Raw genomic sequence first — 13,949 nt, 5'->3', positions numbered from 1 at the left:
TTTGTAGTCCTTGTTTTACTGAATTTCACTGTCACTAGTTTATATTAGTGTAGTGAAAAACTCATTAAAATAAGGCTGTTTTTTGCCAGTCAGTCCAATCTGATCTATTCTTACTTCATTTGTTCTCAGTGAATAAAACAAATAAAGAAAATAGAGAATTGCCTATACTGGGCAGCCATCCCTTCGCGCATGCTCGGTAGGCTCTGTTTTGTTTGGTACATGCAGGAGTCCTTGACTGTGTCAGACAGTGGAGGACTGACTCACAGGCTCTGCTGTTACTGCTCCAACTTCTTGAAGTCATGTCTGTCAAACACGCCATTAGTCGGGGGCTGGAGTTGGGCCGCTCGGTCCTTCAGCTGGGTCTCTTCAAATCTGGTGGCCGAGTCGTAGCAAAGCTCCGAGCTGACTGTTTTCGTGTAGGCCCGTCGGGCCGCACCGTTCGTCCCCAGGCTTTCCTGCCGTCTCGGTACCGGTATTACCGCACCTCTCTTAAGGGCCTGGCGGCTCAGCTTCAGTCCGCCGTCTTCAGAAGGAGGTTCACCGGCGGGTCCCCACGAAACAGGGCCGTATTTTTGGCTTTCGGTCTCGGTGTGGGGCTCATTGAACAACAGCTGGAAGAAGACAGAAAGAGTGCTGCGACATGTCAGGAGATCCAGGTAGAGATCCAGTAAAGATAGCCTGCTGGAGCTTTGCTGTATGTCTGTTTAAGTCGTTTTATTTATAACCATAGTTTCTTGTTACCTTTGCTTCTACGTGCAAACACAAAAGATAAAACTAATATTTTGACACATTATTTAGGTTACACCATTAAAGACTATTATTAAAGAGGTGCTAAAACTAAAAGCACGTAGCAAAAGTGCTACATGTAAATGCTTCTTTTATCCAAACATATAAGTGATGATAATCCAGTAATATAAGCTAAATAACTATATAGGCTTCTGTTAAAAAGTTTTGACACTTTAATTCAGTGTGGGTATTATAATTTCCCACACCGCATCAGTTATGTTTCACCTGGTTAATTATAAAAGTGTGTAAGTATAAACACAAACTACCTTCCTGCATGCTAAAACCATTTTTCCTCATCTACAGGCTGTGTTCAGGAAGAAAAGATTCCAGAGCCCCCGCCAGCCGTTCACCTCTGGATATAAACTGGAGGATTACATTATTGGGAAGCAGATTGGGAAAGGCTCCAATGCAGCTGTGTATGAGGCTGCGGCTAAGTTTGCCCCACCAAAGACCAGCGACAGCAAGTGCTCCCTGGTGCAGCTGAAAGAAGACGAAGAGGAGGTGGAGAAACCTCGATCTCTGACATGCTGCTCGCTGAGAAACTTCCCTCTGGCTGTCAAGATGATGTGGAACATGGGGGTGGGTGTTTCACAACAGGTTGGATTTTCCACAATTTTAGTTACAAACAATAGGCACACATTAGTGCTAACCTTTCTAATGCCGTTTGTTTGCAGGCAGGCTCATCGAGCGAGGCTATATTCGAATCCATGTCACAGGAGCTGGTGCCAGCAGGCCCGCTGGCCTTAAAGCAGGAAAATGAACAAATTACTCTGGATGGGTAAATAATACACTTTGTCACTCACTTGTCCTGCAGTACTAACTAGGGTGCTCATGAATGGCTCTGATTTTATCTCACTCAGACATTTTGGAGTGCTGCCCAAAACATTGTCAGCCCATCCTAATGTGATCAGAGTCTTCCGGGCTTTCACAGCAGACGTCCCATTGCTACCTGGTGCCCAGGAAGAGTATCCAGACGTGCTGCCAGCCAGGCTTAACCCTGACGGTCTGGGCAACAACCGCACTCTTTTCCTGGTCATGAAGAAGTAAGACCTGCCAACATTGTGATCAGTCTTATGAAGGAAGAAATTTGTTAGTGAAGAAAATGTTGCCGCCTTCATCTTAAAGGGGTCATGTTATGCATTTTATGGTTTGATGTTACATATACACACTATTTTGAAACTGGGTGCTTTACAAAAGTATAGTCAGGCCCAAAGCTTGACGTGAACATGTGACATCAGAACAGTGAGGGAAAAGCTCAAACAAAACGTGGACAAAAGGCTGTTGCACAAAGAGGTCACTTTCAGGTGACAGAAGCACAAATGCTACTAACCTGTCTTCTTCTGTGTCATAGCTATCCCTACACACTGCGACAGTACTTGAAAGAGTCCACACCAGGCCGCAGGCAGGGCTCTCTGATGATGCTGCAGCTCCTCGAGGGGGTCGATCATCTTTGCAGACAGGGTGTTGCTCACAGGGATCTCAAATCAGACAATATCCTGCTGGAGTTTGACTCTGGTCAGAAAATGTTCAGTTAGTATGAGACATCACCATTTGTGTAAAATTTTAGAAGGTTCCTTTAAAAAATATTAATATATATGCATTTGCATCAGTTATATGTTAAAGTGTCAACTCCTATGCAGATGGTTGCCCTCGTGTTGTGATTACTGACTTTGGCTGCTGCCTGGCCCAGGGTGACTCTAGTCTACAGCTGCCCTACACCACCAGATGGGTTTGCAGAGGAGGGAATGGCTCCCTTATGGCGCCTGAGGTAGGCTTTATAGCTCTCTCTTTCTGTCTCTTGTTAAGTAGAAGGAGAAAATTCTGCAGTTGCTGAGCTGTCTCATATTGACTGCTGTAGAACTTTAACCTGTGCAGATGTTATCAAAGAAGCAGAGCATGCTCAGGGTTGTTGTCCTGTGATAGGGCTGGGCAAGAAAACAATAAAGACGAACCAGTCAGTCAACAGTTGACAGAGTACTATCACAAATGCAGTAGCCTACTTTACTGAACAGAATTTTTTTATTCTTTTCATTTTGTCCAGCCCTAGTTTATACCAATCCAGGCCTGTTAAATCACAGATGCAGAATATTAACTGAAAGCAACTTGTCTTTTCTGTCATGTATTCCTCAAAATAAGGAACTTTCCAAAACATAAATGTGGAAAGTTTTAGTAATAAGGGTCAGGTTATTACTTTACTTGTAATAACAATCACAATTGTCATTTAACATAAATCAAACTAAGGTTATAAAGTTGTAAAGGCTGAAATTAATACAGGTTAACAATTTAAAACAACTACTTGTCCCAAAATATGTAATTCCATTCAACTTTAACATTATTTGCCACAATAATAATTTTATACTGTTTCTTTGCAAAGGTGATTACAGCAGTTCCAGGGTGTGGTGTGGTGATAGACTACAGCAAAGCAGATGCCTGGGCTGTTGGTGCCATCGCCTATGAGATATTCGGAGAGCATAACCCGTTCTATCGCCCAGTGGGTCTGGAGAGCAGGCGTTACCAGGAGAAGCAGCTTCCTCCTCTGCCCTCTAGTGTTCCAGCTGATGTGCAGTTAGTGATCCGACTGCTCCTCAGGAGGAACCCAAACCAGGTAGTACACAATGGATTGTAAAGAATTTGTTAGGACACTAAGCACTTAGTTAATAATTACAGTTTTTCATCATCTTCTTAGCACAGCACAAGCGTGGTAACACCTTCAGATCTGTTTCACACATTTTTAACATCCATGTCATCAAAATCCCCAAATTGTATTAGATTAACTGTGTCAAGCAAATGTAGAGCGTCTATTCACAGCTCATAGAAATTACTTGCATAATTAGGAACCTCTAAAGCATCTAAAGTATATACAACCCCATGAACAATATTGTTCAATCAACAATCAAGTCTTTATAAATCTTTAAGAGATGCCCTCTTTGTGCTGCTGTTTTGCTAACATTGATCAAATCGGCTAACTGTGAAGTTTTTTTTTAATACGACCTATAAATATCCTTAAGACTACAGTACAAACTATATTCATACATTATGCAATATTCAGTGTCTGAATCTAATCTAATCTAATCATTTTCCATTACAGATTACCATGTTCCCATAGTGAATATAAAAATATTGACTAGTGCAGCATTAAATGCACGATGTGGTTACATTTAAATTAATAATCGGACATTCTTCTATTGCTTTAAATGGAATGGTTTGTTAGTAGCATCTGTTAGCCAAGCATTTGATTGCTTCACAATCAGCAATGTTTTCTTCCTCTGCAGCGCCCCAGTGCCCGCGTAGCAGCTAACATGCTACATCTGAGCCTCTGGGGAAGAAAGGCCCTGGCCAAACAAGACAGTGTCAGCATGAAGAAGCTGGCTGATTGGCTGCTTTGTCAGTCTGCTGTAGTTCTCCTGAAGGGCTGCAGGGGACCCAGTGGGAACAGGGTGGAGGCAGAGCTTCAGAGGAGCTTCCTGTCTAACCTGGACATGGAGGATCTGCAAACTGCCGTGGGCTTCCTCTTGTATGGGCGAGAGCAGCGTCAGGCCTGCATACTGTCTACATAGATCCACTTTCACTCAACACCTTGGTCTCCTGTAGTAAACACTAACTGTGATTTTTTCAGTCTGTATTGGTAGAGGTGTTGCTCAAAATCTCAGTCTTTACATCTAAGCTGAAGCCCTGTAGTCTCACACTGTTAGACATGATCTGTGGCTGTCGGTGGATTCCAGCAGTTTATGCATGACTATGACTTCAAACAGTGTGTGCTCTGTGTGCCCTGCATGTAAAATCCAAACATGCCCCGTGTGTATTAGATTATACATTTTACTGCTCTCAACATTTAGTTTTGCCCCTAATTAGGAGCTTAATTAAGCCAGAAATGCAAGGTACCTGTGGTTACTGATAATTCTGTTTTAAGAATGGATATTTACAAGCTCTAAAGCAGTTTTTTAGATATTTGCCGAGCAAGACCTCACTCCCACACAGCTGTTGCTTCCTGTGTATTTGGTCTTTGTAGACATTTTTGACCGATGAGTGTAAGGCAAATGCCAATACAAGATCTTTTATATAAAAGTTAATCAAGATATCTTGTGTATCGTATATACAGTACACAGTAGTGTGTGTTGTATTTGTTAGACTCTCTATTGTGTAGGGTGACATTAACTTTTACATATCCAGAGGTAACATGCAGCCCTTGAATAGCTTGCGTGTCTATCCTACTGTGTGCAGCTGTGTAATGTTGCACGCCCAACAACCACTCATACATTTACTTTGCACAGTGCAATGCATGTGAACATCCCCACCGTATTTATCACATCACCGGTGATCAGCTTGGATCATGCACAGTATTGACTGAGCTTAAGGATGTAATTTCTTTCTGTTTTTGTTCCTCCAGTTTGCACTTCGTCCATGTTTGCACTTGCTCAGAGCCACTATTATTGCATACTGGTGTTTGTTTATTGCTCGCTCATATATAAAATAATATATTCTGGTGTTTAAATGTTTTAATCATTTAGTCATTTAGGGTTAATAATAAGATAAAGAATGTGTGTTTTGATTTCAAAGTAGAGGGTGGTAAAGTATTTTGGATATATGGTGGTGTGCTTCAGAATAAAAGCGTCTGAAAAGAACTCTGAGTGGATTGTGCATTGTATTAAACCCCTCATTTCTAGGTTAATATCTCTTATTGTATTGATATTTTTAATGTGGAAATATTCCAGTCAAAACTCAACCAACACAAATGTACTTATATTAAATGTAGGCCTAAAATTGAAAATGAAATCCATGGCGTCTGTCTATTCTTAGTAATATTGTGGTGAATACATCCATATGTAACATGCATATGTGCTTTAGGATTAAACAAAATTTAATCCTGAAAGTCAAATTAGCTTTTATATTGATGTGAATGTGAATATTCACAAACAATAATTCATACATGGAAATGTGAGTCTTTAAAAGGTCTCAGTTGAAAACTAAAGGCTGATAATATTATTTCAGAGATAACAGAATTCGAACAATTAAACTCTGAGGTGAGTCTGAGCTATTTAATACAAATTTGCTTATAAAATATAGCCCACTGTATAAGTTGAGCTAAACTTGCTATTTAATGTTGATTAATGTAGAACTATTTCCTAAACATATCTACAGTTTCCTCGTGATAATATTTGATGGCATACTGTCAGATTTAATAAAGCTTGTGAAAGAGAAAGATGATCAATGATGAACAACACACAACAACTTCACTTCATTACAGGAACTTTAATTAGGACAGAGGCAATCTGACATTTTAAATGATTTTTACTCTGAACATAGTCAAATTAGTCATTAATAAGACATTTCCATTTGGAATGTATTTAGGAAGACACTGGAGTGACCTAATACTCTTCTCCTTCCTCCTCTCCCTCACCCTCAATGGAGTCGACTCCGACCTCCTCATAATCTTTCTCCAGAGCTGCCATGTCCTCTCTGGCCTCAGAGAACTCTCCCTCCTCCATACCCTCACCTACATACCAGTGAACAAAGGCACGCTTAGCGTACATCAGATCAAACTTGTGGTCCAGCCGAGCCCAGGCCTCTGCAATAGCAGTGGTGTTGCTCAGCATGCACACAGCCCTCTGGACCTTGGCCAGGTCCCCACCAGGAACTACTGTGGGGGGCTGGTAGTTGATGCCCACCTTGAAACCAGTGGGGCACCAGTCCACAAACTGGATGGAGCGCTTGGTTTTGATGGTGGCTATGGCAGCGTTTACATCTTTAGGAACCACATCACCACGATACAAGAGGCAGCAAGCCATGTACTTGCCGTGGCGAGGGTCACATTTCACCATCTGATTGGCTGGCTCAAAGCAGGCGTTTGTGATCTCAGCTACTGAGAGCTGCTCATGGTAAGCTTTCTCAGCAGAGATAACAGGGGCGTAGGTGGCCAGAGGGAAGTGAATACGGGGATATGGCACCAAGTTGGTCTGGAACTCTGTCAGATCAACATTGAGGGCACCATCGAAACGAAGGGAAGCAGTGATGGAGGACACAATCTGACTGATCAACCTGTTCAGGTTGGTGTAGGTGGGACGCTCGATGTCGAGGTTCCTACGGCAGATGTCGTAGATGGCCTCATTGTCCACCATGAAGGCACAGTCAGAGTGCTCTAGGGTGGTGTGGGTGGTCAGGATGGAGTTGTAGGGCTCCACCACAGCGGTGGACACCTGGGGAGCTGGGTAGATGGAGAACTCCAGCTTGGATTTCTTCCCGTAGTCGACAGACAGACGCTCCATCAGCAGGGAGGTGAAACCGGAGCCGGTGCCACCTCCAAAGCTGTGGAAAACCAGGAAGCCCTGAAGACCAGTGCACTGGTCAGCCTGAGGACAGAGGGGGAGAGATAGTGAGAACATGTGAGATACAGTTTGAAGACTTTGAGAATCAGAATTAGGAATTAACTCCTCCTGACAACATGTTACCCACCAGTTTGCGGATCCTGTCCAGAACCAGGTCAATGATCTCTTTGCCGATGGTGTAGTGTCCACGGGCGTAGTTGTTGGCAGCATCCTCCTTACCAGTGATCAGCTGCTCAGGGTGGAACAGCTGGCGGTAGGTGCCAGTGCGCACCTCATCTGAAGAGACAGATTGACTGACAAATGACTGGATAGTTTGACTAAATTAAATCAAGAGGAAACTATGACATGTATATTCTGGGGGTTTACCAATCACGGTGGGCTCCAGGTCCACAAAGACAGCTCTGGGGACGTGCTTTCCAGCTCCAGTCTCACTGAAGAAGGTGTTGAAGGAATCGTCCCCTCCACCGATGGCTTTGTCACTGGGCATCTGTCCGTCCGGCTGGATGCCATGTTCCAGGCAGTAAAGCTCCCAGCAGGCGTTGCCGATCTGGACACCAGCCTGACCAACGTGGATGGAGATACACTCACGCTGCGGAGAAGAGAAAAAAGATTTGGATTTAAGATGCCCTTCTGACGAAGGCGAGAGAATCGACAATAAATGCTTTCAGAATGAAAATTAAAGTGGTATATGAAAAGTGAGATGCAGCCATCATTTCTGTTACTGGAGCTCGGGTATTTTCTGCTGCGACATAAGACTGTGTCTACTGCACACTGTTGGATTACTGTGGAGAGAGGGGATTATCTAGGTCAGACATGATGCAGTGCGCTGTCTCTTTAAAAAGCCTCACGCAGAATCCTCCATCCATTTTCTACCTCATAATATTTTACATTTTATATATACATATTTTTTAATATATTGCAAATAACAATATGATGGATTATATCTATGCAACACAGCCAGACACCGAGGAATTTGCAATTTCACATAAACTGATCTGTAAATCAAGGAGCACTGGGTTGATGTAATATACACTAAAAGCTGCATAGAGAGCAGCAAAATCAGGCTGACTGGTAAATGTCTGGTTAGTAGAATAGTCAGTGTGAAGCTGGTGGTGAAGCAATGATGTGTGAGCTGATTAACAGTTGAGGAGTTACGTGAGAAGAGGATTAGGCATTAGCTGTGCAGGAATGTATCACAATGTGGAACCTATCACAACTGAAAACCTACCTAATTTGCAATGTTTTGACAGCAGGTATATTGACAATTAAACGTCATTTACAAGCAGGCTCCTATAGTAAAGACTATAATAAGACAATTAAGGGTAACAATGGTGAAATGTCATACCATTGACCTACTTTCTACCTTATGCCCTTTAATGTGACGTTAGGCTTTGAAAACATCAATTCTACAGAAAATGAATGTGAATTATTGCACTTACCATGATGGCTTGTCAATATTATCTAATGTAATGAGACAAGTCTGAGGAGCGTCGGCGTCTGAGATGTGCGGCGTCTGAAGCTGATCTGCTGATGCACTGCACTCTGCCTCTTGAGGAGAACATGTGAAGTGCACGAATAGACAGAACAAAAAAACCCTCCTCTGTGTGCCGCAGTAACTGCTTCACATCCACAGCATCACATAATGAAGGACTTTCACAGCCCAAACCCTCACATGAAGGCTGTGTGGTGATGATGTGTGATGTGGTTCAGAGGTGTACAGAACACAAATGCAAACATGGGGAATGGGAAAAGGGAATATATCATTTCTATATGTTAACTAAAGGTTTAAGACAAAGCAACAGGTGTCTCAGCAATTCATTATTGTACCTTTTTAATTTGAGGTTGTTGCTTGTTATATTTTAAATACACTTTCCAAAATGGAAAAGAACAGTATGTATACATTATGTACACAAGAACTAAAAACTGCCGTTTTAACAGCCTTTATGACCCTTATATTATTATATACTTAATTTTTTTTTCTAATTTATAATTTACGAGTTTTACCTCTGGGGTAAAAGAGAGAGGCAACAATGGTTGGGTTGAAACAAATAAGTGCTGTGAAAAATATATGGGAGACAAACTACACCAAGAAAAGATAAATAACCTAGAAAAGACCCTGAACAGAATAAAATGAAAATACACCTGCCGAGTTATCTTTTTAACAATTGAAATTAGGACATAAGTCATCATTATTTTTAGTCTCTCATAACTGTAACTAAATATTTCGACATAAAGTCGTAATTTTGTTGTGTTTATCACAGAACATTTCAAATCAATAACAAAAATGTAACTCCTTTGACTCCTCTCATTACTTCAATTCAGCAAATCAAAATGATGATTTTCAAACCTTGACTTGATTTAGGTTACCATCTTTGAATTACTCAAATAATAAAAAAGTAATTTAGTATCTCGTGCACTACCTTGATTCTAGGGCTAGGGTTTTCATATGGAAAATGTAAACATTTCATTGTGGTTCAAAACACATTAATTTAGTTGTTATTGTTTTCAGACATGAATAAAATAACGTATTTCTATACATAGAAACGTTTTATGTCATGTCAGCCTCCACAATGGTTGTCCATTAATGAATTCATCAACTGTACAAATCCATGTGGATGCTCACATTGACGATGATGAGTGCTCAAAGATGAACCTGAGTGCTGTGTGTTTCCTCGGAGTACCGTACAGATGACTGTTCATGAACCTCTTTCCTTTTTCTTTTCTTTCTTATTTCTCAGACCTCTGTTCTGTGTGATCAGCACATTCACAGGCGGCACCGCCCACCTGCTCGTGTCGCCTTCACGGTCACGAGATCATGTCGTGACTTTGTAAACCACAATAAGAAAGTAACAGAAACTGTGTATATAAAATAAATAAGTTAATCAATAAACACTTTTACTGGACGTGCAGAGGTGGTGCATTAAACACGGAGAAGTCTGACCACTTCCACCGCTGACCTCAGTGTGCTTTTTGTCACACACACACAAACACACACACACAGGATGTTACGGATTTAAACGGAAGCACTTAAAGTAGCAGTGCAGAGTGTCACCGTACCTCATACTGTGCTTCCATATTATTGCACTCAAAACTCAAAGCCAGCATGTTTGCACGCTGGAGAAACCTCAGAAGAACCTGTGCCGCCGCGGACTTGTCTCTGCGCCACACTTTGACTGTGTGCGGCGTCAGACTGGATCCGTGCACAGAGCCCGGCAGGAAGTGTTCGGGGAGCCGCTACAATGTGCCGCCGAGCGCCGAGTTTGTCGCACGGGTGTCGGGGATCCCCACCATGGCCAAACTACCTCACCAGGAGAGCGCGGAGGGGCTCGATGCGGCGTTTGTCGGCGTCCCGATAGACACCGGGACCTCCAACCGACCTGGAGCGAGGTGCTGCTCCTCCCTGCAGCTGCTGCCAGGGGGGGGGGGGGGGGTCCCAGTTAATCACACACTGTGTCGTGAGGATAGACACTGTTAGAGCTGTTAGGAGAGAGTCAAAACAATATACAGTTCATAAGATCTTTTAATTTTCTGTAGAAAACTTTGGCATGTGAACAGGGGGCAATAGTTCAACTATTTACAGAATGGTGGAATGGAAAATCTATTCAGAGAAAGATGTAATATTGTAAAACTCCTGCAAACATAAGTTAACTTTGTTCATATCAACAACAACAGCAGTACCATTACCCTTCTAACCAGTCAGAGAACTCTTTCTGTTTTGGCTGGGAGGTTTTATAGCTTCTTATTTATTATAATTTCATCACAACTTATAACCGAAGCGCTGAACAGAGCAGAGTGTGTTGATGTTGAGTCCCCCGCCACCGGTAGCTTCATTCCTAAAAGTTGCATGTTGCAGCTTTAAAGTAGAAATCACTGCAGTGTTGATGTACTTATACTTTATGTTTGTTCCTCCACACCTCCAGGTTTGGTCCTCGTCAGATCAGAGTAGAGTCGGCCATGCTGAGGGCGTACAACAGTGGCACCAGGGCAGCGCCTTATGAGTCCCTTATGGTGGCCGATATTGGGGACGTTAATGTGAATGTGTATGACCTGAAAGACACCTGCAAACGCATCAGGGAGGCGTACAGGAAAATCCTGGCTACTGGCTGCATCCCTCTGACGATGGGTGAGTGCGGCCAAGTTCAAAAATTGATTTGTTCAGCTTCTAGACAAACAAAAGCCCAGTAAATGATTTATAAGAGTAAAAGCAAGCCACACTGTATCTGTACAATTATTACCTATTTCAATAGTTTGATCAAAGGTCAGATGTTGAGGAGCTTTTGGTGTCTGCAGGTGGCGATCACACAATTGCATATCCTATCCTGCAAGCTGTTGCTGAGAGGTAAGTAGGCTGTGTATCATGATATCATACTATTGTCTGGAGACTGTATCTCATCCATATTATCAGACGTTTACATTTCCCAGACAAGGCTTTTTCACTTTTCCTCCATTTTACAGTAAACAAAAGAGAGAATAAATGAAAGTTAAGAAAACAACAAACCTAATCTGCTGATTATTTGTTAACTAATACACTAATTGAACTGTAAAACATGTTGCTGTTTTATCCAACTAAAAACTGATCAACCAGCTCTAAAACAATACATTTATTATTCTAGTGACATTTTGCGTGACTGTATAGTAAATTGCTTATAAATGTATACTTAGCCATGACAGATCACTGTGATGTTTTATCAGGCATGGCCCGGTAGGTTTGGTCCACGTGGATGCTCATGCTGATACCAGTGATGTGGTCCTGGGGGAGAAGATTGGACACGGGACGCCGTTCAGACGTTGTGTGGAGGAAGGACTACTGGACTGTAAGAGAGTGGTCCAGATTGGGCTGCGTGGTTCAGGCTACTCTGCAGATTCATATGAATGGAGTCGAGCACAGGTACTCTACACTTTACACTTTACCTAAGACAAATGCCAATAATCTGGTTTTACTGCATACAGAGTGATGGTGGAAAGTATTAATAACAGGGGCTCCTTTGCTGCCTCTGGATTTGGACATCTTGCCTTTGTCGACAGGAAAATTAAGTTTTTTCCAAGTTTATCAAGGTCTCCAACAGGATAATGTCAGGGAGGCAGGCTGAAGCTCAGTAGAAGCTGGGTGATGCAGCAGGACGGCGACCCTAAATATCTTAAGTAAATAAACTACAGAATGGCACCAGAGACACAAAATCCACCTTCTGGAGTGGCTCAGTCAGAGCCCAGACCTCAACCCAATAGAGATGCTGCAGGATGATCTAAAGACCTATTAGGTGCTTACATTCCCAGTAAAAATAACTGTGAAAGTAACCAACAAAAATATGAAATCCAACCAACCAAATACTGTTTAATATTTGTATATATGTTTCTTTCTTTAATCTCAGGTTTAAATACCCCTGAGTAACCAAGATCCACTATACACCTCTAATGTAGCTGGTTATCTTAGCCTGTTTTTACTTGGCGTTCCATAAAATCTGGAAACAGCAGGAAACAAGTCTCATGTAATCTACATCCAGTCAGCGGGGCAGTCCGTCATAGATACAGTACGGTCATTTTATTGATCTAGTCATCGTCTTCCATATTATCCAGTATGTGTTTTAACAAACATTCCCTGTTGTCGCAGGGTTTTCGTGTGGTCCAAGTGGAAGAGTGCTGGTTCAAGTCTCTAGCACCTTTGATGGCTGAGGTCAGGGCTCAGATGGGCAGCGGTCCAGTGTACCTCAGTTTCGACATCGATGCACTAGACCCGGGTTTTGCCCCTGGAACAGGCACACCGGAGATAGCGGGGCTTACTCCCATCCAGGTGAACAGGAAACAACAGGCTTCATTTACATAATTAACAAAGACCTGTGTCATATTACTAATTTGACTCCACCACTTCAAGTAGAAAATGTCAGCAGAGGAATGTGAGTGTTTCAAATTGATGTTACTAAAACGATTGGTAGATGACGATTACATTACAAAATGTACAAAAATGGAGACTGTAAGTTGAATATTCACAGTACTTCATGAATAATAATGTGTTTGTTATGTTGGTTTGATGTAGGGAGTTGAGATCATCCGGGGCTGTCGTGGTCTGAATCTAGTTGGATGTGACCTAGTGGAGGTGTCTCCACCTTATGACACTACAGGTACTTAACACGTTTCTCAGTATAGCACTGTCACTCTTTCCATATGTATCTAAGTATGTAGATATTTTTGCAAGCATTATACAGTGTACTTCTTTTTCTTTAACAGGCAACACTGCACTCACTGGAGCCAACCTCCTCTTTGAAATGCTGTGCGTCCTCCCAAAAATTAAATATTACTGAACTGGCCGCACAGTACAGGACTGGAAGTCCAGCCGATTAAGCCATTAGGAGAAATCCTGCAACAACCAAATACAGTTAAACGAAGTAAAATAAGAAAATCAATTGCTAAATACTTCAACAACAAGGTTGATTAATCATTATTCACTTTAGCTTTGAATGTGTGTACTCTTTAAAATAAGCTTTTGATTGATTACATGGTATTATATATTTACATCTTTATCATCTTATATAACACAATATCAGCAGTGAGATGTGCCTTTTCTGTCTTATCATGGCCTAAGAAGATGTAGCCAAAATGTCTGATTTTTAACCAAAGATTTCCAAAGAAAAAGACAAAGAAAAGTATGAACTAATCACATTTTAGAATCTGGAATCAGAAAATGTTTTGAACTTTTCCTTTAAAAATGACCTTTGATACATTACTATTAAAATACTTGACAGTCATTTTTCTTGAATTTTCAATAAACAGGTTATTGATTTACAGTTCCTGCTTTAATCAGTTAAACAAAGGATGTCTGACATACATAGAAACCACTCTTTATTT

The 13,949-nt window shown here is 41.8% G+C and overlaps 3 protein-coding genes across 3 annotated transcripts; 2 read left to right on the top strand and 1 right to left on the bottom strand.

Moving 5' to 3' along the window:
• The first annotated feature begins 192 nt into the window (after window positions 1-192).
• Window positions 193-5,408, top strand: pink1 (PTEN induced kinase 1). The gene is made up of 8 exons (XM_026367554.1): window positions 193-656; window positions 1,090-1,365; window positions 1,461-1,564; window positions 1,647-1,829; window positions 2,138-2,301; window positions 2,427-2,554; window positions 3,161-3,391; window positions 4,059-5,408. The coding sequence occupies exons 1-8, from the start codon at window positions 300-302 to the stop codon at window positions 4,341-4,343; spliced, it is 1,728 nt and encodes a 575-aa protein (XP_026223339.1). The 5' UTR covers window positions 193-299; the 3' UTR covers window positions 4,344-5,408.
• A 615-nt stretch (window positions 5,409-6,023) lies between these two features.
• On the bottom strand, window positions 6,024-8,677 carry LOC113167146 (tubulin alpha-1B chain). The gene is made up of 4 exons (XM_026367555.1): window positions 8,549-8,677; window positions 7,476-7,698; window positions 7,237-7,385; window positions 6,024-7,133 (listed from the first exon to the last, which is right to left on the bottom strand). Exons 1-4 carry the CDS (start codon window positions 8,549-8,551, stop codon window positions 6,153-6,155), a joined length of 1,356 nt encoding a protein of 451 aa, XP_026223340.1. The 5' UTR covers window positions 8,552-8,677; the 3' UTR covers window positions 6,024-6,152.
• Window positions 8,678-10,156: 1,479 nt separating this feature from the next.
• On the top strand, window positions 10,157-13,888 carry agmat (agmatine ureohydrolase (agmatinase)). The gene is made up of 7 exons (XM_026366996.1): window positions 10,157-10,496; window positions 11,030-11,232; window positions 11,400-11,448; window positions 11,802-11,997; window positions 12,718-12,897; window positions 13,141-13,225; window positions 13,332-13,888. Exons 1-7 carry the CDS (start codon window positions 10,213-10,215, stop codon window positions 13,403-13,405), a joined length of 1,071 nt encoding a protein of 356 aa, XP_026222781.1. The 5' UTR covers window positions 10,157-10,212; the 3' UTR covers window positions 13,406-13,888.
• Window positions 13,889-13,949: the final 61 nt, after the last annotated feature.

Source organism: Anabas testudineus, chromosome 7 (assembly GCF_900324465.2).
Source record: "Anabas testudineus chromosome 7, fAnaTes1.2, whole genome shotgun sequence".
Lineage (NCBI taxonomy): Eukaryota > Metazoa > Chordata > Actinopteri > Anabantiformes > Anabantidae > Anabas > Anabas testudineus.
This window is presented reverse-complemented; position numbering and strand designations above follow the sequence as displayed.

Excerpts from the sequence above, each read along its gene's own strand:
- LOC113167146 (XM_026367555.1), bottom strand. Across the intron at positions 7,386-7,475 it reads CCTGGAGCCCACCGTGATTG|ATGAGGTGCGCACTGGCACC; the intron begins GTAAACCCCCAG and ends CTGTCTCTTCAG. Across the intron at positions 7,134-7,236 it reads TGGACAGGATCCGCAAACTG|GCTGACCAGTGCACTGGTCT; the intron begins GTGGGTAACATG and ends CTCTGTCCTCAG.
- pink1 (XM_026367554.1), top strand. The coding sequence starts at position 300 with ATGTCTGTCAAACACGCCATTAGTCGGGGGCTGGAGTTGGGCCGCTCG. Across the intron at positions 1,830-2,137 it reads CTTTTCCTGGTCATGAAGAA|CTATCCCTACACACTGCGAC; the intron begins GTAAGACCTGCC and ends TCTGTGTCATAG. Across the intron at positions 2,302-2,426 it reads CCTGCTGGAGTTTGACTCTG|ATGGTTGCCCTCGTGTTGTG; the intron begins GTCAGAAAATGT and ends ACTCCTATGCAG.
- agmat (XM_026366996.1), top strand. The coding sequence starts at position 10,213 with ATGTTTGCACGCTGGAGAAACCTCAGAAGAACCTGTGCCGCCGCGGAC. Across the intron at positions 11,449-11,801 it reads CTGCAAGCTGTTGCTGAGAG|GCATGGCCCGGTAGGTTTGG; the intron begins GTAAGTAGGCTG and ends ATGTTTTATCAG. Across the intron at positions 13,226-13,331 it reads TCCACCTTATGACACTACAG|GCAACACTGCACTCACTGGA; the intron begins GTACTTAACACG and ends TTTCTTTAACAG.